General features: G+C 40.8%; 1 protein-coding gene across 3 annotated transcripts in view; it reads right to left on the bottom strand.

The window, feature by feature from the left end:
• SLC38A1 (solute carrier family 38 member 1) overlaps positions 1–25,597 on the bottom strand; it is a 68,553-nt gene that overhangs the window by 16,681 nt on the left and 26,275 nt on the right. For all 3 annotated transcript variants that reach the window (XM_024575445.4, XM_024575442.4, XM_024575444.4), the window contains exons 4-6: positions 19,806–19,881; positions 19,405–19,520; positions 745–818 (exon numbers count right to left, since the gene is read on the bottom strand). In XM_024575445.4, coding sequence (XP_024431213.1) covers positions 745–818; positions 19,405–19,520; positions 19,806–19,881 — 266 coding nt within the window. The remainder of the gene's footprint in view (positions 1–744; positions 819–19,404; positions 19,521–19,805; positions 19,882–25,597) is intronic.

Raw genomic sequence — 25,597 nt, 5'->3', positions numbered from 1 at the left:
TAAACCATTCATTTAAAAAATGTTTATATTTCTTTATGACAGTTCAGCTCATATTTTCAAAAGGTTCACAGAAAGTAATACGGGTCGGGCTAAATTAAACTTTTGTTTAATCTCTCATAGGATTGGTGTTTAAACCATACAATGGTTAGATCCTCAATTTATTACAAAATGCTCCACTTAAGTGAAGTCGTCTGTATACAATAGTTGGCCAGTGTGGCTTTAGCTCATGTAAAAGTCAAAGTATTACAAACATAGGCCAGTGTCCCAGGAACAGAAAATAAACACTTCAGGTGTTACACTGCCCAGAGAACTTGAAATCCTTTCGTAGCACACTCACTCCCACACTGCCTCAGGAGTAACATTTTCTCCTTGGAATTTGTAGAAGAGAATGAAAGCTCTGTTTACTTTTAAAACTTGGAGGCTATAATATAAAAAACATGGGATCCTTGTTCTGAATTTATAAAGACCCAAGGAAAAACTGAAGCCTTTAAAATGAAGTCATCTTAAACTAGAAAAAATGGGTATAATTGAGAGTTTACTTCAAATGAACTATCGTTCATTGTTCATGACCAGTTGATTTATAGTTGCTCTGTTTCTCTAGGTAAATACTAATACAGGTCTTCCAGCAACTGCAGGTCAAAGCACTCTTTTTCTTTAAAAATCAAGTTTCTGAACAGGAAGAGCATCATTTGTTCACAACACCACCATGGAAATCATCCATCCTGATTAGACGTATCAGCTCACCTGTTTCCTTTGAGCAGATCAACAGAAGGTTTATTGAGTATATAGACAGCAGTGTCACTGAAGACAGAAGGATCCTAAGCAAAGAAAAAAGGTCGTGTAATAACTACAAAAGAACATACTCTCACCTTCCATTTTAGAAGGACAAAGGCTTATTTATATGGTTAACACCATTTGTTGACAGTATCCACATTTGGGAACCTATGAGTCACACCTTCTTTCAAATCCTAGATAAAAATGTTCTACCAGATAAGGAACTGCCCATTAGAATCTGAGTAACTGACAGTTCAAAGCCTAAACAGCAATCTGGGGTCACTCCAGTTGGGATGATTCTGAAACAACATTAGGAAAGAAAGCTTCTGCAGTTTGAGGTGCCCTGTTCCACCTAAGCGAGAAGGTGAGAGAAAGGGGTGTGGGGAGGCCGGGGAGGCCCCTTAGGTTGGCGACCATGTGACTTTGGGCAATTGGCTCAGTTTCTCCCATCCCTAGATGCCTCACCTATAGTATAAAGACACAAGCCAATTAATGTCTAAAGTTCTTTTCACCTAATGATCTCATGGCTATTTATAAGTCTATACATTGGACCACTGAGATAATTCACTTTTTGTTTTTTGCACCCGGTTCCTCTTGAAAGCACCTGTTTTAATGGATGGGAAAACTTTGACAACCAAGCACAATGAAAATCATTTTCTGAATGATGAACTGATGTTTTTGCTTTAGTACATCTGGTTCGCCATGAAATCTTCCTCAAGAAAAAGCGGTGAAAATGATGTGGCAGATTACAGACTATTTCTGAATCATTTGGTTAAAACAGACATAATAATTAAAACTAAATCTATTTATTAAAAAGAAAAAAATTCCAGTGCCCCAGATGAAACCAGTCACTTCCTGCTGTAAGGAAATATACCCCTAGAACAATACATTACTGTGATTGACTCACTGTTTGAGTAATTGAGGCAATTATTTTTCTAGCAAGTGCTATTGAGAGGTACTTGGCACAGCATGCAGGCCTCTCTGTGTGGGCCGTCTCCCTCAAACCCTTTCCCCACCTCTCACACCTGTGGAACCACGGCCTTTGGCCCACCTCCCATGTCCCCTCCTCGGGGGCCCTCCCTTGCCCCAGACAGAAAGACTGCTCTCTCAGAGATTACGGTATTTGGTTCCCACTGTGGGCAGTATAGCCATGAGGAGATAAATGGGGAGTAAAAACGGTCAACTGCAGAGCAGATGGGCTGCCAGAGAAGGCCAGAAAACACAAGAGGGACAGAGCTCAGCAGAAGTAAAACAAACACTGGGAGAAAGAATAGGAATCCTAACATTTTGGATGAAGGTTAATAAATAAAAGGGACTGGCTAATAAAGGGAAATGCGGGTAAAGCTATGACTGTACGTAAGTGCATTCAGCTGTGTAATGACGTAGCTAAGGTCCCTGAGCAGGAGGGTGATTAACAGGGGACGTCCCTTGATATCTATTCTGGTTGAGGGATACAGGAAACCGAGAGCAAGCGTTTATTAACCCATCCAGTAGTTTTGAGATATGAAGGGAACATAGTTTGATATGCTCTGCCAGAGAGTAATATAGGATACAATTGTGGTCTGATTTTTCTTTCATCTTATAAACAATATTTATGTTGAAGAAGTAGGCTTTGAATTTTACTCAGAGTTCACACATGACTTAGAGACACTAAGGGGCAACTTCTACATGTGCATGTGATAGGCCATCGAGGACCCGTGTGTGGCAGAGAATAGCATGGGCTTCCCAGGTAGGGGTAGGATGGATGCAATTTTAGAGTCAGCCTTGTGCTACTCTGGAGTGACTGTGCAGCCTGTTGAGTCAGTTCTCCTGGGACTGACCTGGGGAAGAACCGGGTTTTACCACTGGGCCCCAGGGTAATGAGTAAAGAGTATGACCCTGTAAGCATTGTGTGCGGAGCAGAAGTGGTAATTACTGACATCTACATAATGATTAACCAAAGGCCCCATGTCTAAGAAAACTGGTTACTTATTAGAAAAGAAGTCTTCTGAGGGAACTTATGTTCCCATAGTAAATAGCCCCTGGGACTACCTACCATGTGGCTCACGCACTGGGTTAACTCTTGATGCAGTCTGTTAGCCTGAATCTCTTTGTAGATGATGCTTAGCTGGCTGGTGGCCCTTGGCAAAAAGGTAATGGATTTCATCATAAACTCCTATCACTTATTTTTCTTTTTCAAGTAAAAGAAGTGGTTTCTTTAAAAAAGATATTGTTTATTTACTTTTAGAGAGGGGAAGGGAAGGAGAAAAAAAAGGGAGAGAAGGACAGGAACATCAGTGTGCGAGAGATACATTGATTGGTTGCCTCTTGCACACCCTGAAACCTAGCCCACGACCCAGGCACGTGCCCTGACTAGGAACTGAACCCGTGACCTTTCTGTTAACAGGCTGCTGCTCAATCCACTGAGCCAAACCTGCCAGGGCAAGAGAACTGCTGATCAGGGAAGATTTTGGTAGGGACTTCACCTATCCTCTTCCCCACCCGTAAAAGCAGCATGAGGTCCTCCCACAGTGATGAAAACAACCCCCCTGTCCGTGTTTGAGAGAGGTACCATGCCCCCCAGACAAAAGGACCTGTGCAGTGAGGGCATGGCAGCCTTTGTCTTGGACCACCCCATCTGTGAAGACTCTCCTCTCCGCCTGTCTCAAAATACAGATTTGCCCTCCAGAGACTAAACATTAACAAAAACAAAACCTTTTTCTATCTGTTCACTAAAAGGCAAATTCTGTTTATAAAATTCTAAGACTGCTTTAGGCTATAACAGATTTTAGCATTCATGGGATTAAATTGTAGAAAAGTATACCTCCTTGTTTAGATTCTTAGAAAGAAGCAGTAAGTTGTCTAATCAGCTATAACAGATCCTAGAAGAGTTTGAGAGGATCCAGCCAGAGATGGCAGAGACACTGAAAACTGTGACATCTACAAGGAAATAGACTCAAAGACACAGGCAACAGGAGGGCGGCTACCAGAGGGGAAGGGGCAGTGAGGGAAGATAAAGAGAGTGAAGGGGGTCAAATACATGGTGATGGAGGGACTTTGGGTGGGAGCACACATGCAATTACAGAATTATATGCTTGAAACTTGTATAATATTATTAGTCAGTGTCATCCCAATAAATTTAATTGAAAACAGTAGCAAGTCAATATGATCGTCTAAGAATTTTAGAGTAATCAAATTTATTTTTTTTTAATTAAAATACTTTTTAGGATCCTCTGAGTGGTAATTTTTTTCCCTCTTGGGGTAGGAGATTTTTGCTTCCAAGAGAAATTCAATAATAGTAATAGTAATTAAAAAAAAAGAGGAATGACTCGAGAGAATACAATGACTTATTTGAACACTGCTTCTGTTCTGAGCAAGACGGTGCCCCTGTTTGTCCACTTAGATATTTGTACATATAATTATAGTTTCTGGGAAGAGAAACATAAGCTGGTATTCCTGTGCTAAGAGGAATACTAATGATTCATTTTTTTCATTTCATCTGGATATCGTGTAAATTTTCTCACTTCTAACCATTGATCTAAAGTTTTAACATGGCTGGGGCAAAAGCTGCTTGCTGGAAAACAACGTTTCAATGGGAACTAAACCTCAGCAATACGGAATGTGAGTTGTCAGGTTGTTGATATTTCAGAGGTAACATCAGCCTTGAAGAGACGGGGACCTGGAACATGTAACTGGACCTGGGCCCTGGGGAAGCAGTGGCAGGAGAGTTAGTCTAGTCTTCTGCAGAATGTGGCCAGGGAACTTTTGAGAACATTGTGTCAGCATCACTTTGGAAGATGTGGTGCAAGGACATCCTAGGAGACTTCGTGTCCCCTGAGGAGAAACAGGCTTGTTAAGAAACACAATTCTAGACTCCTGGAGTAGGGAGAGACGTTGGAGAGGACCCTGCCCAGCTTTTCACCCAGGACAGGAAACTTTCATGCTCCATGCCACACACAGGCATCGAGGTTTGCTAAATGTCTTCTGACAGGGGACACGCACACAACCCATCTGGTTTCTGGAAAGGGATATGCATTGGGACTGAGGCTGAGCTAAAACTACTGTAGCTATTTCTACCCCAGGGTCTTCATTTTATTCTCTGGACCCACTCAAATCTACTTGAAATCTAAACCGTCTTGCACCTAACAGTCCATCTGACAGCGCTCATTTCAGGACTGTGCTTTTCGACTTCAACATCTCTACTTCTTCAGGCTGTTCATCCCATGATGGCGAGTTCAAGCTGTTTATGTCTCAGTTGTGGTCCAGGTTCTCAACCATCCTTTTTTAATGGCTGTGGGCCAACAGAAGCACAACGCCACCACGTTGGTTTTGGTCCCAACAGTACAAAGCATGGTCAAGGAGCTGATCTGAGTCGGACGTCGTGCTTCACTTAAGGCAGTCTGTTTCAGTGTTCACTTCCATGGCTCCCGTGTCACCCTTTTCATTTCTGAGCTTCTGGTGGGAACTATCATCAGGCTCATCTTCCTGGTCCTATCCTGCATTCTCTTTGCCCCCTGCACTTATTTCCATAACATTCTGTCTTTCCAGTCTTGTGATTTTTAAAAGTTGTTGATCCTTCTTACTAATGTATCAACGACCTCATCAGCTTTATATCTTGAATCGGCCTTCATCCAAGTCACTGGGACTATGAATAGAACAAGACCATGTGGAAAATGGCTCATCATCCAGCCAACTGCTCAAGCCAGAAACCTGGAAGTCGTCTTTGATGTCCCAACTACTCTCACCCTTCATATCTAATGCTTTGGCAAGTGTCCTATCATTTCTGCCTCCAAAATGTGTCCCACATCTATACACTTACCCCCCACCTTCCATCTCCATTGCCACTATTCTAATACAAGCAACCGTCACCTTTAATTTCTGGGCAACCGTGATAATCCCTACCTGTCTTCCTTTTCTTGCCCCCACTGACCCATCCACCACCCAGCAGCAAGAGTAATCACTTTATTATACTGCTTTATTATGTTCTCTGTGACTGGACAGTAGGACAGGCCACACGATTTAATTCACAGCCATAGCGTGTCCTATTTACCTATTCACACACAACATCAAACACAGCACACAGCAGATTCCTAGCTAAGAGTAAGTGGACTTACAACCATTAGAACGACTTTGTAAGTCATGGGGGACTACGCCAAGTATCTCACTGAAATCAAGATACACTCTGCCCAAGACCGTCTTGTGACCTACTCGTTCACTTACCTCAAAGGATGCAGTTAGTTCAGCATGACTTCTTAGGAAAACCCTACTGGCCTGTATGGAACAGTATTTTCTGCAGTAACTGCACATAAAAGGCTATTTAATAATTTATTCTAGAATATTGCTTGGGACCTTTTGAAAGCTGGGATGACATCTGCCCATTTCCAGTCCTCTGATAATAGCCCTGCTTGCCATGATTGCTTAAACAGCCCTGACTGTGGTCCTAGATACATTTACTCTATTTGCTACAAGACAATTTGACTCATACCTTACACAATGAACACCTAAATATCTATTTTAAACATATTTCTTCATCCTTGTTTTGAATCATATTGATAAGACTGCAACTGTTTGTTTTCCCCCAATTTAACCCAAAGAGTATATGGACAATATTATAATAAATTTCATTTTTTAAAGTACCAAATGCTAATAAAATGGAAAGTTGTGACAACAAATGGAACCAAAACATTTAAGCAGATTGAAATGTTCTACGCAACGATTGTGCTGGTGATCTCACAACTGTAGTTTGGGTAAACATATCAAATCTTACCTTTTCAATTGGGACATTTTATTGTTTATAAATTATATCTCCAAAATAAATGTTGAAAGGAAACCAAAACCTCACAATACTCTAAGGGAGACGAGACTAGTGTATTTTAAAAGCCTTGCTATAAAATGAGAGATCACATGACATACTCCCTCCCAGCATCAGAGCCCTTGGAAGAGGTGGGGGTGAGGCAGCAGTCACTGGTGCGGACCCAGAAATAGCTCAGGCAGGTGTGTGTGGGGCTGCCACACGGTGAGTGCCTTCACCTCTTCCAGGCGCCATGCGTCTCAAAATACTGAACCCTTACCAACCCTCCCCAGCATGACTCTGCCAAAGGTTAGCAGCTCTTCTCAGGCTTTAATGTGTATATATGAATTATGTTAGGGCCTTGTTAAAATGCAGATTCTAATTCAGTAGGTCTAGGGTGGGACCTGAGCTTCCGCATGTCTAACAAGCTCCCCAGGAAAGCTGAGGCTGCTGGTCCACACACCACACTTGGGGCAGCAAGGATTTTAAAGCTGTGAGCTCTGGCCCTGTGGTGTATACACCTCAGAGTTTCTGATTCTCACAACCACTAAATTAGCACCAAATCACCTGCCACACTGTCTGCCGGAGGGGGCCATGCCAGCATTACAGCGCGATTACCTGAAACATGGACCCTGCAGCTGCGCATTTACAGCTGAATTTTTGTCATTCCTGTGAGACACTGACCAGCCCTCAGTGTGGAAGCAGGGTCTCATCTATTCTATGGTCGGCTTCCTCAGGGCACCGGGGCATTACTTGCTGCACCAACGTATGTATTTTTGCATTATTTTCAACTCCACACCCCTCTTCTCCCAGCTATGTCTCTATCCTTCCTAAAGGGATATGAGGCTCATCACACTATATAATTTCGTCCTCATCTAAACCTGGTTAAAAGTATAAGACTTTTACCACCCTCAAGTAGGTCAGCAGAAAGTCCACATAAAAACTCCCCACACTGGAAGAAAGCAGTCTTTATCGCTAGTCCTGCTTTTCTCTAGCAGCATCTCCCACTGATCTTCAGGCCCTCACTCCAGAACTCAGGGTTATCTATGCTGGTTAAGGCAAAACATTTGCAAGAAAATTTCAAACTTCAGTACAAGGGAATTGGATAAACTGTAGAAAGCATATTGTTTACTGGCCAACCATCTTTCTCCAGTCCTTCCCCCTGTTGCTGGCCTCTCCCCAATTCTCTCCTACCTCTTACCTTCCTTCTACATTTCCAATGTGTCTTCCTGCTCCTGCACTTCTTCATTCATCTTTTATTACCGCTAACTCTCCCTGCTCTTCCATTCCACCTCCAACTTTTCCTAAGGGAAACAGCTGTCTGGCGTAGTGAAGGTTTAAAAACACTGCTGAAGAGAGCACAGCACACTAGCTGCGGATGAAAGTAGCTCTGGGAGTCCTGGAGAACCCAACAGAGAATGATCAGATTCAGGGGTTTCCCAGGCTAGTGTGACAGAGAGCCACTGGAGAAAGGAAATGTAGGGTGTGGGCAAGAGAGGGGTTTGAGTGACCATGACATCCAAGCTGAACAGGGAAGGAAACACAGACCAGGGGTTCTCAATGACATTCAAGGACAGGCAGAGTGGGAGTTTCCAAGGCAGGATCTCGGGAGTAGAAGAGGTTGTGGTCAGAAGCAGGGTAACTGCAGAGGCAGCGTGGTGCCACGTGGCTCCTGGCCCAGGGCAGCCATGCTGGTGGGAGGTTTACGTGGAGAGGAAAGGCGACACGGAGAGAGAATTGTTTATTTAATGAGAGCTCAAGCGGAAGGGGTGGAGGGAGATAAGGTGTGTCCTGGGTCCCTAAGTCATGTGAAAATTTTAAATAGTTTTAAAAATTCAAAATTCTCTTTTATATACAAATGTACTTCCTAGAGCTTTATTTACTTTAATGGGGATTCAATATAATCCATAAACACTTTCCTGATCATTACTAAAGTTAAATTTAGGGATAGTGATTATGTTAGGCCCCTACCAAGCACTTTAAAAAATACTTCGCTTATGAGCAGTCCAGTTACTACCTATTTTACAGATAAGAAAACTGAAGTTCAGAGAGCGTAAATATTTTCTCTAAGGTCACATACCCTCAGAGCCCTCAAGCCCTGGTAGTCGGACTCCAGAGTCCTTACCGCTGCACTACGCTGTCCGCCAAAGGCCTGTGTGCACAGGATGTGCGGGAATGATAGTATAAAAGGCTAGACCTAAGCCCCAGATGAAAAAGAAAAAGAATAAAATACATCAAAATGTTAACAGAGCTCGTCTTTTCAGTTAGACTTTGAATGTTTCTTTATATCTTATTGTATGTATTTTATTCATTTTCAAAAAAAGTCTTCAATGATTATCTTACTTTTATAATAAAAGTATTGAAACAAAAAATATAAACAGCCTTTCAAAGGATAGTATTATTATTCCAAACCTTTAGTGGGGGGGGTTAAGTCCCAAGCTCATTAATACAGCCCCTATTTCATCTGAAGAGTTCACAAAATACTTATGAAAAGGAGCAGAAACGTATGATCATTCAGTCCAAAGTGGACTTCTTAGTCACTAAATCCTGATTAAATTGCGCCATTCGGAGGGTCAGCGGACTAGCACACTAGGATCTGATAGCATGTGATTACTTGTAATATTTACAGATTGAACTAGGGAACAAAAGAGATGGTTTTAAAAGGTTGGGCAGGGAACAGGTGGTAGTCAATTGTCTGTACTGTTCCTTCTACATTTTTCCTTGTAGGTAAACCCAAATTCTTTGGTGCAGACCCGCTCTTAAAATAGCCTCACTGTTGGTTAAGTATTTTGTTTTGTCTAGAGAAGGAAATATGTATTGCTGATGACCAAATCAAATAGTTTCTAACAAAATCCTAAAAAGAAAGAAGTATTCTAAAGAGGTATGCAAACAGAAATAGAATTTGTCAGTTTAGGGGGTACTTTGTGAGGTTAAACAAGTTAGGAGGAGACTTGAGTCTAAATGAGGAAGGTGTACCAGCAAGAAACACAGCCACATGCCCCACCACTTCCTGTTTTTGCCTAGAGTCGTTGGTAGAGGCCTGTGGTTTTGTGGGTGCTCCATTTATAACTCTTAACATGAGCTCCCTCCTCCTCTTCCATTCCACAGGGATTGACTGATTTCCCTTCTCTGCAAACGTAGACCTTACCTTTCAAAATGATGCCCCTTTTATCATACTGTAAACATGTAACTCTTCAGTGACAGAAAAATTCCACACAACCATTAAATAAAGGAATGTGCTATACTCGGTGAGTGTTTTGGACTTCGGTTCCATTAAGAATGATGGATTTGGGGCTTCATTCATACTTTCCTACTGTGTCTACGGTAACGGTGCACATTTAAGGAGAGATGGGAGAGTGCAGAACACTCCATGGGCTTGTTGTCCTCCCTCCCCCCTCCCACTGCAGGGTGGTGTCCTCCAGAGGCTATTACTCAGCCTCTGTGAATCTTACTTTCTTTATGTATAAAACAATGATGATAAATACAGTTGCTATAGAGATCCCATGATACAATGTATGCTTTATAACTATCTTCTTTTTTTTAATCTTTAAAAAAGTAAAAGCCATTCTCTGCGGGCAAGCCATACAAAACGAGGCTGCAAGTAGCTTTGATCTGTAGGCTGCAGTTTGCTGATACAGATGTAGATGGATGATAACCATGTAAGGTGAAGCCTGTGGCCACAGAACAAAGCAAAACTGGCTCACACAGGGGCAGTTTTCCCAGTCTACTGAACCAACTACCACTCCGTACCAAAAGTTCAAGTTAACCTTGAAAATCCAAACTCTGAACTCTACTGACCTATTGTGCTGATGACACACACCTGGCCCACTCTAACCCAGGACAGTGAATGGAAAGGCATTTTTCTGTGTATCATGGAGATGAATAATACTATTAAAACCTTAGTATAGTTGGTTGCTTCTTGCAGGCTAAGAAATGCCCCAAAATGGACTGGATGCAACTCAACATTGACAGGCTTGAGTTCCGGGAACCTCTCTTAAACGAGCGTGAGCAGACACACACCACACACCTCTCTGGGGCGGAGAGAATTGACTTCTTGGAAGCCCTTATCAGACAATCTTAGATGACTCACCAACTAAGCATTACTGCTCAACTTTTAAAAACTATGAGTGGGACCCATCTGCTACGGCTGCCAACTCTTTCTGTTTACAAAGTAGGCACTCATTTTTGGCACGACACTCACCACTTCCCTATTTCCCTGGTTTTGAAGAGCTTCTTAATCCAATGCATTTCAACAGAGTCCAGGGCACCACACTGTCCTTTTTTCATGTATTTCAAATGTTGGCAAGGCTGAGTGTGCTGTCTCCCCCCTTCCAGTATTATTATTCCCAGACAAGAGACTCTGATGCCCATGATTTTTGCTGCCAGCCAAAGGACAATTTTCTCTTCAGATCATTTCTAAGGAGCAGTGACTATAACTCAAAGAATTTTAAAAACAAGTAACTGACTGACAAGACAGAAGACAAATATAACTATACCCACAGACCTCCTAGGATCATCCGGAAGAGCAGGGTTTCCTTATTGACTTCCTCTTTTGCCCCGCTTTTATATCACAAGATCCAATTTGGTTTTTCCTTGGAAGGCAAAGAACTTCTGGCTTAGGAGTGCACAGAAAAGGCAATGTAACATTTAAAGGAATAACTTGAGAAATATCACACAAACCATCTTTGTCACAGCTAAGAGCAGCATCATCATCTTGGTGGGTGTGACCTAACTCTTTGTAATATATGTAAAGTAATAAAGCCACGACCGCTCAGGAACACGTACTTGCAAAGGGACGCTGCAATTTCACGCCACATTAGTGGAATTTGCTGTGGAAGATGTAGAAAGATGCAGCGACTTCAGAGAGCTGTGTAGATACAGTTATGTAAGAACACAAACCTGACAGTGAGAAATTTATTTCTGCAACACATACCTGTAAGACATGACCGGGACTCAGGGCAACGTGTGGCTGAGTCTATGTTCCAATTCCATTGCTGTCTCTCCCTAATGCAGGCTCAACTCGAAAACACTACCTCTAAAGCGAGAAGGCATCTGACAGTCTGGTCTTAGTTTGCCGAGACCCTTATTTTTTACCCTTTCATGAGACCTTTACTACTAGCATGGCTATTTACTGGTTTGTTTTATAAACACTATAATTATGGACAACACAAGGTTGCACCTTTTTGGTGGAACGATAATGAAAATGTAAATATTCAGAGAGAGAGAATTCGCCTACAATTGAAGCAAACAATCGACAAAGTGAAGGCAATTGCTGTTAAGTGACAATGACAACTATTATCCTTGGTGCAAATATCCATTTAACTACAGATGCCCTTTTAGCCATGCAATACTAACTTTGAATAGTCTTTCTTAACAGACTCTGAACTAGTTTGAATTTTCAAACAAAGCAAAGTAACTTCGGTAACCTTGTGATTATTATCATTACATCTTCATAGTCTACTTAAAATTTGAGGGTGAACCAAGCCTTTCAGTTAATTTTATTTTCCTTTAATAAGTTTGCAGCAACTACGAGAGCCATTGTTTTGCCCCAAACCCTTGTTTTTAAAGGTCTTGCAAAATCTAATTCTTACTTATTTATTCATTCACTCATTCATTTATTTGAGTGAAACATTCTTGAGAATCAAGCACAGGCAAGCACTGTTTTAGATCTTGTTGGGGGACAGGCACGGATTGAATGTGGAAGAATTAGACACTAATCCTGCCTTGGTAGGGCTCAGAATTTGATAGGGAAGGGAAAACTTATGTCTAAATAATGCTTTCCATCTTGAAGAATCAGAGAGACATTCTGGGAGACAGTTTCTGACCTGGGCATTACAGGACCAGCAGGCTGTGCCACAGGAATGCACATCCATGCCCATAGCGTGGGAGAGGAGTGGGGGAAAGGCAAAGGTGAGAGGCGCCGTGCAGGCCTCTACAGAAAAGAGGGAGGTCAAGTGTGGCTGATGCGGAGGCAATCTGAAGGCAGACAAGGCTGAAAATAGTTTGGAAGAGGTTGGCACAGCACCAATTCTCATTCTAGCTCTCCTGCTCCAAATATCTGCACTGAAAATATTTTTCCCCTCGAGTGTGCTGTAGGTAAGAGGAAAAGGAAAAAGTCTCATTGCACTGGTTTTAAGTTCTCTAAAAAACAGGTGTTTTCAGTAGTTTCTTTCCATAAAAGCACATGGTTAGAAAAGGTAATTTAAAGACTATAAACTTTCCACTCCCACTCGGTCCCCAGAGCCTGAGTCGCTCTCCAAGAGTAACCACCGCCAACAGTTTTCTCGTGAGCCCTTCCCAAGCCCGAGCATATACACGCACGCACACGATCTCACTCGTGCTCACCACGCCCAATAGTCAGTGTGTTTTTACATAATAATAGTCCTGGGAAATTTTTCCGGACTAGTACATATCAGTCTATTTTATTCTTTTAAATATTCTAGGTTATGAAACCACTATGGTTATTGAACTAATTCCCATATATTACCAAATAATAGCAGGACTTGGTATTATCTGACTTTGGTATAACTTGGTTTTTAATTCTTAAACACAGAAAGTTTAGTTAAACCCTTAAGAGGAACTGAAGCTCCTGAAGGCAGTGGGAATCTTGCATCGCGCACAGGACATCAGGCACGGCTGCGACAGGTGTGCAGGGGCTCAGAAGGGTTGCTGGCTGGCAGCGCACCGCAGGCACGCCGGGGCCTGGACCGGACCGGACCGGGAGCAGAGCGCCGTCTGCGGCCTGGCCCGCCCGGTGCGGCACACTCCCTTCATGACCGCGAAGGCGAGCGCTCTCGGTGGGGCAGTGGTAACATGTAACTCAGGAGTCCGGACTGATTTTACGAGGCGATTTAAAAGCGAAGTATCAGCTTGCAAGTTCCCATCGATGCGAATTTAATTTCCCTCATGGTGTACACTAGTAACACAAGCCTGGCCTCCGAAGAAGCCGTCACTAAAAGGAAGGGTGTTTCAGATCACAGAGTCCAGAGTCAGGAGAGCCCGGGGGGGGGGGGGGGGGGGGAGCCCTGGCGCCCCTACCTTCTAAGTCGCTGTCAAGCCTCAGTTACTCCGTCTGTGAAATGGCACCGGTATTCACAGTGCTGTTGGTGGGGGCTAAATTAGGTAATAGGACGTACACAGGGAGGGGAAAAAGTGGGTTTACGGTTGTTCATGTGGAAAATAACACAAGAGCTAACAGACAAGAATAAACTCTGTGTTTCATGTACTCACAACTGTAAACCTGCTTTTGCCCCACCCTGTATAGTTACTGTTCTATAAATTCTAACCATTATAGTGGCTACCTCACTAATACTTTAACAAGCATTTACTATATAGTGTTACCATATACTGGTGTGCTCACTCTCTCTCTCACACACGTACATGCACACACTCATTAACTTCTCATACATAGCAGCCCTATGGGGTTAATACTAATTAATAAATGTCTTCTTACATGCCACTTTTCCAAATGTGCTTTTAGATACATTATCTTCTTCAGTGTCACAAACATGACCCAAGTGAGACAGAAAATGGAAAACAAGACCCACAAAAGTCTGGGAGTATAATCAACCAAAATAAAATTTAAACTATTGTTTTATACAGATGTTATTTTACAATTACCATTTCAAACAGACTGTTCACAAACTCAGTGTTTACAATAAACTATATCTTTTGAGCTCTCAAAAGTGTAATGAATTACATTTTCCTTTTTCATAGTTTTAAACTTAAGGGCTACATTATTAAAATAACAATAAATAATAATACATGTTAAAAAGTTATGGGAAAATATAAAGCACTTGTTGCTTTATCAAATTCTGTATGGTGCCATAAATCTCTGATTTACCCAGCACTATGAGGAGATGATATGTTCTAAAGACATTCATTTTCTATAAAATGCATGCCTTTTGTAGAAATCTTTAGAAAATGTAACTTTTCTGTGTTGGGCTGGGGTGAGGGAGATAGTAATGTAAAATAAAGCCAAACCCATCATTCTTCCACGCCAATGTTTACTTTTCATGCCAATCCCTACTGTTGCTTTCATGGAATTACACAAAAGCTGTGTAAAAAGATGAACAGTAGAAAACGAAGTTACAGTGGAAGGAGGTTTCCCCAGAACCCACTGCCATTTCCTTGGACGCTGCCCTTAGGACAACTCCATCCAACCGGTGCACTTTACCATGAAGAACTTGGGCCTCAGCACGTCCCTGCACTGCTGCTTCAGGATACAGCCCCTCTGTGTTTCCAACAGAGAACACAGACCCTCAGAATGGTTGTAAGCTGAGATTCCCCGACCATACCTCCTGTTCCTCAGATAGAATTATAAGGCCTCAGGATTCAGGAAAACACAAAACCTCACAGCACTCTTACAATAGGGCAGAACTCCCTGAACCTGCCCTAATTGAATCAGATGTGTGTTAAAGGGGGATGACAGCCATTATGGTTAGGTCAAAAAAAATGAGGCCCAAACTCATCCGAGAAAAAGAAATCACGCCAGCAAGTTTCCAGACGAGCCCCGTGAAGAGCACACACCCAGCCTCAGGGAGACACAGAGGAGCCGTCGCAGCTGCTTTTCTAAAGAAGCCTGGGCAGGCTTGCAGTCCTCCTCCGTGTTGGCCAACAGGGGTCTGGAACAGGGCCCTGTACCAGCTGAAGTATCTTGATGCTGCCAACTGCTCCTTGGCTTTGAGCAGCTGTGGGAGCAGCTGGTTTTACAACACACAGAGTGAGTCCTTGTTCTGAGCGAGGAGAGTTCTATGTTTTATGAAAAACTGAGAAGTTTGGGTCCTTATATACAACTACCTTCATGAGCTTCAACCTGAAGATTCAGTGTGTTGTGCTTGCTATTCAAGCATCTTGAAAATAACCAAACAATCTATAATAGTTGTGTATCCATGCAAAATCGTCCTACAACTATAAATGTCAAGTTTATCCAATTCTTTGCTTTCAATCAGAAACTTTGGAGTCATGAGATAAGAGATTATCCCTGAACCAGTATAATTAAAAATCAACTGAATTCCAGGAATCATAGATTGAATAGAAAAATTTACTCCTGCTCTCTCCTGATATCCCAGTAGAGGGATTTTTTTTTTTTTACAGTACAAAACCACTGGGATAGTAAGAACATGAGACAACGATAACAAAATTTCAAAAGCTGGAAAGTAGCAGAGCTGAGTCTTAAATTGGCAGTGGAGAAAGCCAAGACTAATCCAATTTATACCAGAGTTCCCAAAAGGCCTGGTGGCATTACTGGAAGTAGAAAACAATGGAAGGGCTAAAATAAAGAGGGTCTGTTGAGCTGCTTTTAAGAAATAGCTGGATTCCCCAGACCAGGCACCTACTCCATGAAGCTGAGTGACTGCACCTCTCCCATCCTGGCAAAAGATTCTTATACTCTCAAGATGCATTCTCTGGAAAGTATAAAGTACAAGTCTCTGGGTGAGGGACTCAGCACAACTTGTGGGGGAGTTTTAGTGAAAACTAGGACTGGGTGAACACATGCATGCTGAGAGAGCCCCCCCACCCCTTTTCTTCCGCCTGTTTCTCAGAAAGATGGCAGCAGTGCCCGGACCTTCCAAGCAGGTGACTGGAAGATCTCTGGGTGATCTGAGCAGCCAAAGAGAAACGGACATTGGTGGCTCCCCAATTAAAGAGCCATTAATAGCACCTCAGGTGAAGCCAACAAGCCCCACTAATGTGTACCAGGCTCAAATTAACTTTGTCTGCCCTCCCCATTCTTGAATAGAGCAGACAAAGAAGGACCACCTGACATCTGAGGAAAGATTCTAAAATGAAAGAGTCCAAAACAAACAAAAGTATCAATTTGCACCACTGGAATACAATCAGCAGAATTCAAATTGTTGAAAACTCTGTATGACAAATGGCCCAGTTTCTTCAACAAATAAGCTGCATGGGGAAAAAAGGGAGCAGGGAGAGAAAAGGGGGAACCTATAGATTAAAAGACACTTAAAACACATATCAACCAATTGCACTATGTGGACATATTTGAGTATTGATTTGAACAACTTTTTTTAAAAAGGAGATAATCAGAGCAATGTAAATATTGGTTGGATATTTGATGATAATAAGAAACTTGTTAATTTTTCAGGTATGACATACAGTTGTTTTAACAGTCCTTAATTTTAGAGAAATATACTGAAATAATTTTGAGGGAAGTATGTAATAGCTGGGATTTGCTTCAAGACAGCCTGGGTGAGGAGAGTGACTGAACAAGCATGTTCCATGAAGGAAACATGGGCATCTTTTATAATAGTATCTTTATTGTATGTTTGAAATTTTCTATAACAAAGAAAAGTATCATTAGAAGGCAATGAAATCATAAAACAGAAACAAAATAATGTTAAAAATTTAAAGAATTTTTAAAAACTCCTGTAAATAAACAAGGACAGAAATAAAACATTCAGTAAACATTTAAGGAAAAAATTGAGGACATGTCCCAGAAGACACAGTGAAAAATGATAGAAATGAATATAAAGAGAAGAATAAAAAATTAGAGAACTTGTCCAAAATCTCATTAACAGTTTCAGAAAGAGTGAAAAGACAAAGAAGAAGGAATTCATCAACTCAATAATGTGAGAACATGTCCCAGACTGAAGACCACGAATTTCTAAAAGAAAAGAATGCACGATCTGCCCGACTCGGTGAAACAAGCTCCATCAAGACACGTAGTGAAACTGCACAACACTGGGACCAAAGACGTTTCACAAGTTTCCAGAAAAACAACAAAACAAAACAAAAAATACAAAAAACAAAACCCTGGCTACATTTGAAACATCAGGAATCAGAAGCATACAGGACTTCACAACAGAAAACCTAGAAAGCAGTGAAGCAATACCTTCAAAATTCCGAAGGAAAATTAGTGCCAGTCTAGAGTTTCTATATCCAACCAAACTACCAATCAAAGGCAAAAGGTAGAATAAAAACATTTTTCAGGCATGAAGCCCTCAAAAATTTTATTTCTATTTATCCCTTCTCAACAACGAAAGCAAGGAAGTAAATACAGAAAGAGGACGAATGGAACACAGGGAGCGAATGGAACACAGGGAGCGAGGGGTCTAGCAGAGAAGAGAGGTGAAGGGAATTCCCAGAGTAGTGACAAATAAAGATTTCAAAACAATAGTTACTCTCTCTGTCTCTCGTATCTGTGAATCAGGGAACTACCAATAGTGCCTCTCCCCCAGACCTGTAAGGATTCAGCATAAAATAGAGATAAAATAGAGTAGTGCCTGGCACAAAGTGAGAGCTACAAGAGTTGACTCTACCCTGTGTTAACACATAACTACTTGACATATTACAATAACTAAAAAAAGAGAAATCAATGTAAAACACACTTCCGAACTGAACATATTTCTAGCTTTGGAATGACTAAAAATAGTCATAGAACCATAGGGTTCTGGAGGTTGGCAGGGTTCTGAGATTTTTCTAGTGTAATTTCCTTGTTTTAAGGAGCAGGAAATCGAAGTTCAGAGTGGCTAACTTGCTTAAGGCTACAGAGGCATTTAGAAGAGGAGTTGGGACTAGAAGTCAGGTGTTTCGTGTCGGTGCCCTGAAAATCAGAAGTGCAGCTGTCCTCGTGGGTCCGAGTTTCAAACACACAAAAAAATCACAATAGAAATATTTTTGTCCAACTCAGTGATTTTTCCCTGAAACCTGGCACTTGGCTCAACACATACATAAAAGGAAAGTCCACATATATCTACTCTACAAGAAAGAGAGGAAGCTACAGCTGGGTTTACTACTGAGTTGGGTTGACCATAAGGGAGAAAATGCATTGAATTCACTACACAGAGTTGTTTTAATTCCAGGAAGGACACATCTCGTGGGTTTACACACAAAAGTGAGACTGTTAATCCCTAGTGCTCTGGACCAATAAGAAGCAGCGTTAATGGGCATTTCTGATCCCTGAGTAATGGGATGGGAGGCAATGCACTTCCATCACAATTCTCTAAGTCTTTCTGAAGGAATACACACCATTTTTAGAATTAGTAGCCTTTTTGGTCACTGCAACCAAGGAAATGCTGCTCCCATCAAAATGATCCGACAATGAGGACTACTGAGCAAGGCCAATTAAGAGCCTGAGTGTAGTCTAGGGAGAAAAGGCAACTCCTGGGAGAAGAGAATTTCTTCCATGCCTCCTCAGGCAAAGCACCATTGATACTCCCTTGAGGTTTGAGAGGGTGAGAATCAGGCTAGATGCGAATTTTCCTGGTAGAAATCCTAGGATCTGTCTTCAGCTTGTTCCAACTGAAAATAAGCCCTCTGTACATTGGCACGAAGTTCCACTCAACAGTTTGAGATGAGCTTATTTTAAAAGAAAACTGCCCATTTTCTTTTCACTGAATCTCAGAGGAACAGTACATGCTAGTTTCTCATCTTTCAAACACTGGCAACTTCTATGCTTCTTGAATATTTATTACAAACAAATTTGTAATAGCTTTTGGATATAGCACATGTCTCATAGCAATCCAAATACCAGAGTGGTGACTGGTTGGATGAAATACCTCTTAATATTTTGACCATTTAGCTGAGGTTTAAAGTGACAGGTAAAGAGTTCGAACATACAAAAAAATGCTATTTTTAAATCTTTTAATCCTTTTTAATAAACGCCAGTTTGATGTTTTTTATTAAGATTTTCTCCTTTCACTTTCTTAGAAACATTAGGTGCATCTTGCAAAATCACTTAAACAATATAAAATATGTACTGGTAACTTAGCCACATTAGTAAAAAGATAAAAGAAATTAAAAATAGTTAGAGATATTTCTAATTTCTTCTATGTTTGAACAGAAATATACATACAGAAAATACAGTTTAAAATGGAAAACACTGCAATGTCAACACTCACAGAAAAAGTAGGATTCCGGTGTTTGCCAGGGCAAAGGCGAGTCCCAAAATCCCACTGCCCATAATGGCGTTGCTTAGGTTGAAAACAGACATGCCTAAGGAGGTTGTTCCTGGAATCTGAATAAAGAGACAAACATTCACACTAAGCGAAATAGTCCCCAAGTCTGTTCATCACACCAAAGCCTGGAAAGCACTATTAGAAACCAACACAAATGAAATTCAAGAAATCCTTCCTTCGTGGTCTGGTTATTTTTTCAGTGGGTTTCCAGAGACAATACATAGGACCTGAGGAATATCCTGGTGAATACAGATAGCTGCCTTTGATACTATGCTACATGAATTAAACACACCCGTCCCAATTTATGTGGTTAAAAAAATAAGCAAACTTATTATGATACTTACATATTCATCACATTTCTTTTTTTCCAAATGGCTGTTTGTGAGACTTCTTCTACTTTCACGATCAGAAATAAATTTGCTGTAAAGACATGTATAATACATTTAACTTCATGGTAATGATTTGAAGCTTAACATTACATCTAAGGGATTCATTACTTAACAGAACATATAACACAGGAAAAGTTACCAATTTAATTTCAAAACACTTTAATACTAATATATTAAAACAGTATATGCAATTTATATTAACTTTTATGTAGATTTTTCTCTAACTAAAAATTAGATAATGCCAAAAATACTATAAAGCTGTCAGGTAAAAGAATACCAGAGGCAGGATTCCTTCTGAGCTCACATTCCTGGAGTACAAAGTTATTAAAGAGGAATTCTGTCTCCCCTGCAAAAAAGGAAACCACTCTTTCCCCATCAAATATTCCTTCAGCTCCGGTTATATGCACGTCACTAGACGAGGTGATGAGAGAGACGTCAGGGCATGTAATAGAAGATGCAGACACTAAGCTGTAGGAGTTCAGAAGATGAAATTGTGGTGGGAGAAGGCAGGACATTGGTCCATGGTTAGGGGCAGAGCTAGGGCTTTAAGAAAAGCATGGGATTTTGAATGTGAGTTCGAATCCTTACTCGCAATGAGGGCCTGGGTATGCTAACTCAGTTTCCTCTGTGAAATTAGAGTAACACTATTATATTATTTCATGGTGTTATTGGGAGAATTAAATTTTCAGTACAGCTCCAGGCACAGAATAAGAGCAACAGACGTTAATCATTCCTCCAGGGGAGTGGGACTAGAGTTGGGATACGTAAGATTCAGACAGGCTAACTGGAGTAAACTATCTGCAGATATATAGAAGGAATTCAGAATACTCTAAGAATCATATTCCGAATTAGTATCAGAAAATTATGGCCTAAATTTCTAATTTTTAAAATATTCACCATTAAAAAAATAAGTCCCATTTGTTGACAAATTTTGCATGGATTAGTAAAACACATTAGGTTAGCCTTTTAGCTCTTCTGGAAATTTAATTAATTGGTCTTAGTAAGAACTAATCACAGTAAGCTTTTCACTAATAAATGTTAATAAAGCCACTTGAACTGAACTATTCTAAAGAAATATACATCTTTAAACTGCACATTATATTGTCATGCTTTTTTGAGTATAGCTATGTTTCATAATAAACCATTTTCAATGAAAAGTAGACATCATTAATTTTGGCTTTATTTACCTATCTTTTTCATCTTTAATCACAGGGGTCTGGCTTCTCCCTGGCATTACTTCTCCAAGTCTGCATTATTTTGCCAAGGTAAACCAAATACAGGCAATACACCTACTACATACATACTTCCTCTGAGATCATCGCCTGGTGTAAGCAGCACCAGCTGCAGTTTATTCCCTTCAGCATCTGCCTTTGCCTAGGACCTGGTCAGTCAGTAAGAAAGATCAAACAGAAGGCGAAGAAAACCATGGTCTCCTGGAACAGGAGCCACCACACCAGCTAACCCCAGAATAGGAATGTCAGGCTGTGTGAAACTAAGATGATATTAGGAATCTGGAGAAGGAAGAACCATTATTGAAAGGGATTAGCCAGAGGACACTCACAGCCAGAGGCCTAAGAAACAGTGTTATAGGAGAAAGGCTTGATGCAAGCAGTATCTTTGGAGACCAATCTGGCACTTGTACAGTGTTTGGTCCTTCTTTTGCCCTTACCATAATCCTTCTACAGAATTGAGGTTTACAGATCTGGCCAGAGAGGGGCATGGAAAAGCAGTCTTCCTTTTCACACAGGCAGCCCAAGGAAACATGGGTGCTGGACTTACCAAAATTAAACTGGTTGCCAAAGTAAAATTGCCATTAAATGAAAGACTGTATTTAAGCAGGCTAATTTTAATAATCAATTCGTGTCTATCAAATCTTTATCCAGAAGGTCCCTGATTTGCCTTTCTTGTGGAGGGACTTCTTTTCCAAAGAGAATTTCCATGGTTTTTATATAAAGGGAAAAGCCTGAACATTTTCAAACAAACTGAACAAAACACCAACAAACTGCCTGTGGCAGATGAAAGTTCCCTGGCCTGGCCATACTCTCCAGAATTGGTGGCAGAAGACTGGTGGGCAGAAAAGAAAGGGATACAGGCATAGTAACACAAGAGATATTCAGTAGAGTCAAACCCTGCACATTGAAAGAGGATGAAGAATAAGGCCCCTGCATACTGCCAGCTCTCTCCTGCAGAACTTCTGCAGGATGAGGACGATGAACCTGACTTACAGAGCTGCTGGAACGAGTAACCATTGAAACGCATTGCGTGTCGAGTGCCTCCCAGACTCTGCCTCTTCTGGTGCACTTTCTGCAGCAAGACTTAATAGTTTTCCCAAAAATCTTCATTGGCTCCCCCACTGAAAAAGTTTCAAGTACAAAAATTCTTCACCCTGCAATGCCACCTACTACTGAATTTGATGTTGCTTCAGTGTCCCAAGCTCAGCTCCTCCTGCCCCTCAAAATGATCTTCCCAAGAGGGGGTGAGGACCGAGACAAGATCATGGCATGCTGAGAGTAGAGACTGAAAACCACGGCAGCACTGGGAATCCACTCTCCACCCAGAAGACCCTCTCTCCTCTTCTCAGCCAGTGCCTTCCTGCCCATTCAACCTTCTTCTTCCCTGAGTCTTCTGGTACTCTGCTTTGAACTGAGTTTTCTGACTCTGTGCTGCTGAACTCATGTGACATCCAGAGGGGATGTAGAGTGCTCTCAGTCCCTCAGTTCCTTCTTAAATGCATCTGCCTGTGCATTAGCAACTCAGATGAACCCTTCATAAAACAGATATGCATCTTCTATCTGGGAATTAGGGAGTAGCTTAAGCTGCAGGGAAATAGAGTTCAGTACCAATGAAGAACCTAAATCCTCTTTACTCTCTTTATATTTCAATTTTTTCTTCCCTTTAGTCTTGAAATCTTTGCATTGTATTTCTGTAAACTTTTTTTTTTTTTAACAAAATAAAACCAACCTTTTCAGACATGGAAAAGTCCATTCAAAATAACTAGGTCAAGCAGCTTATCACAAGTTTCTGTTATCTTACCATTTCAAAAATGCAATTTTCTGTTAAAAAGCACTGACCTCTGGCAAAGAGGTTGAGTTAAAATTTCTCTTATTCAATTAAAAATGGGCTGTGGGAGAAGGTGCCTTTGACATGTGGTCTCAGGATGATAAAGGTATTATTTAAAAAGAGTTTTCACTGGGTCAGTCTGTACCCAGAAAGAAGAATTCAATCAACTATTAGGTTGCTAGTTGTTCTGAGAACAAAACCAAACAAAATAGTGCAGTGGCTGTTATGGTGACCTTCAACAGACAAAGCCTTAAAAAGGGGTAGGCGTTATATTGAGGCAGTGTGACAAAAGGCTGAGCAATACAGAGCAGTTATTTAAAACCAAAAATAAATCAACATCAACAATAATTGAACAAGGATGGACTGTACAATAGAAAGATAATCTTCCTACTTTAATCTCTACCAATCGGATTCTTACTAGATTATAGTGTTTCATTTTAAGATTCATAACAAAAAAGATAAATGGTTGAACTTAGATGACCTTTCCTAGTTTGTTCCCTGAAATTCTAATATTCTATAAAAAAAGGAAAAGAGAATAGGAGGAAAGAGACTGGAGAACAAGAAAAAAAAAATAGAAGGCATTTAAAGAGAAGGCTGAGAGGTAAGCAAAGCCTTACTTGGTGAATAAACTCTACTGAAAATAGGAGAAATCCAAACTTTAATTATAATAGGAGCTATTAAAGTAAGGAAAGAATTTTCTGACATCAAAACTGAATATAGGAAGAAGTGATTGAATCTTGTTCTTTAAGGTATAAAAAGATTATTACAAGAAGAGAAGGGATAAGTTTTCAAGGATCCTCTCCAGTGACATAAATTTAGTACATAAACTCTGAAGGATATATAGGGACCCCCAAAAAAGGGGGCTTATGCAGGATGTAGTGACAAGAGTTGCCCCAAATTCTTTTCAGAAAAATGTTAATGAGGGACTCTCAAACTTAGTTAGATGCCTCCTGGGTCATGACAACAATAACTATGCATAGAGATGAGAACAGTAAATAAATATTAAGATATGTGAGTATTTCCCTAGATTCAGCTGGGAGAATGTACTAATATTCTGACAGCTTTATAGTAACATCAGCAATCATCTGAAACCTAAAGCAATGTTATTATTCCTTGGGGTAGACAAGAAAGAAGTGCTAGCCAAAGGAAGAGGATGCACTTTTATTGATAAAGACTCATCTCATACTAAAAGGCTTATTATTGCCAGGTACTGTGCCAAGTACTTTACACGATTTTCTCATCTACTTTTACAGTTGCATGTGGTTGGTAATATTATTAGCTCCATTTTATAGAAATTAAGTAACTTGACCAAAGTAACATTACTAATAACTAAACCACTGAGCCAGGATTTTAACCTGAGCTGGCTGATTGCAGAGCCTACAAACAGTATTACATTTAATATTCCCCAGCATTCCCATGAAGTCAGGTATTACTACTACCCCTGTCTCAGCTTCAGAATGGAGCTGAAGGTCAAAGCACAAAGTCACACAAAACCTACTGGTAGAGCCAGGATTCAATACAAGTCTAAATTCAAACCATGTAACTGCTCGCTCACTCTCTCTCTCTCTCTCCTTTGTCTGTCTCTATTTTTCTCTCTCATTTAACAAATATTTTTGTAATGCCCACTCTGTACCAGGCACTATATCTACCATTTCAGGTACAAGAGAGATAAAGATGCCTAAGATAATTCCTTCTCCCCAGGAGCTCACATCTAGAGGAAGAGTCTAGAGCTTGCTACTCCAAGTGTGATTTGTGGACCAGCACTATGGGCATTACCTGGAAGCTTGGTAGAAATTGGAATCGCAGGTTCCATCCCAGACCTACCGCATAAGTATCTGCACTTTAACATGGTTTCCAAATGTTTCATGTGCACATTAAAATGGAAGCAGTACTGGCCTAGTGGACATTTTGAAACGTTTGCTATTCCAGGTAGACTTCTATGACTATAACCCAAAAATCAGGGCATAAAATAAAACTGAACTGGAATAAGGGCAGGTGTCCTAATGCCCAAATGGTTCTACTCTATTTTTACCTGAACTTTAAAGAAATTGATTCTTATTGTATCCTAAAGGGAGGTTTCCTGGCAAAGCTATTAGCTAGATGGCCAGGTAATCAGAGATCAACATTTGTTTTCAACATTTTCTCTAGCTTCCTTAAAAAAAGGAACTCTTACATGAAATTTCACTGTTTGGGGGGATGGTTCTCTTAGATGCATATAATTGGGCCCACCTTCCTCCCATCAACATGAAAGCTGCAAGAAGAATGAGAGGTATTTAGGTGTAGCTTTTGCAGCAATCTTGGTGGATTTTTTTCTGATTTTAGTAACCTTTTTAGCTTTAGGCCATAATATGTTGCTCTTAATTTTACTTGTCCTAGAGCCCAAAATAAAGCGAAATTCATTAACTGTGTCAGTGAAAAAGGGGAGGTAAGATAAAAGCAGCAATAAATGCATCACACTTTATTTGCAAGTATGGAACCAAATTCTGCAAAACAAATGGTCAACACCCAAGAGCAAAGCCGCTGTACCAGCTCACTGCCTTAGTCATAGTCTAGAGGGAAGTGAGCTCACTGGGCGAGGGACCCAAGGGCCCCGAGTCAGGGGTGAGAAGGGCTGCTTCCACCTACTGCAACTGGTAGCCACTCAAAAACTTAATACTTTCAGTAAGTAAAACTTTTAAAGATCAAGT

Source organism: Desmodus rotundus, chromosome 3 (genome assembly GCF_022682495.2).
Source record: "Desmodus rotundus isolate HL8 chromosome 3, HLdesRot8A.1, whole genome shotgun sequence".
In the NCBI taxonomy this organism is placed as follows: domain Eukaryota; kingdom Metazoa; phylum Chordata; class Mammalia; order Chiroptera; family Phyllostomidae; genus Desmodus; species Desmodus rotundus.
This window is presented reverse-complemented; position numbering and strand designations above follow the sequence as displayed.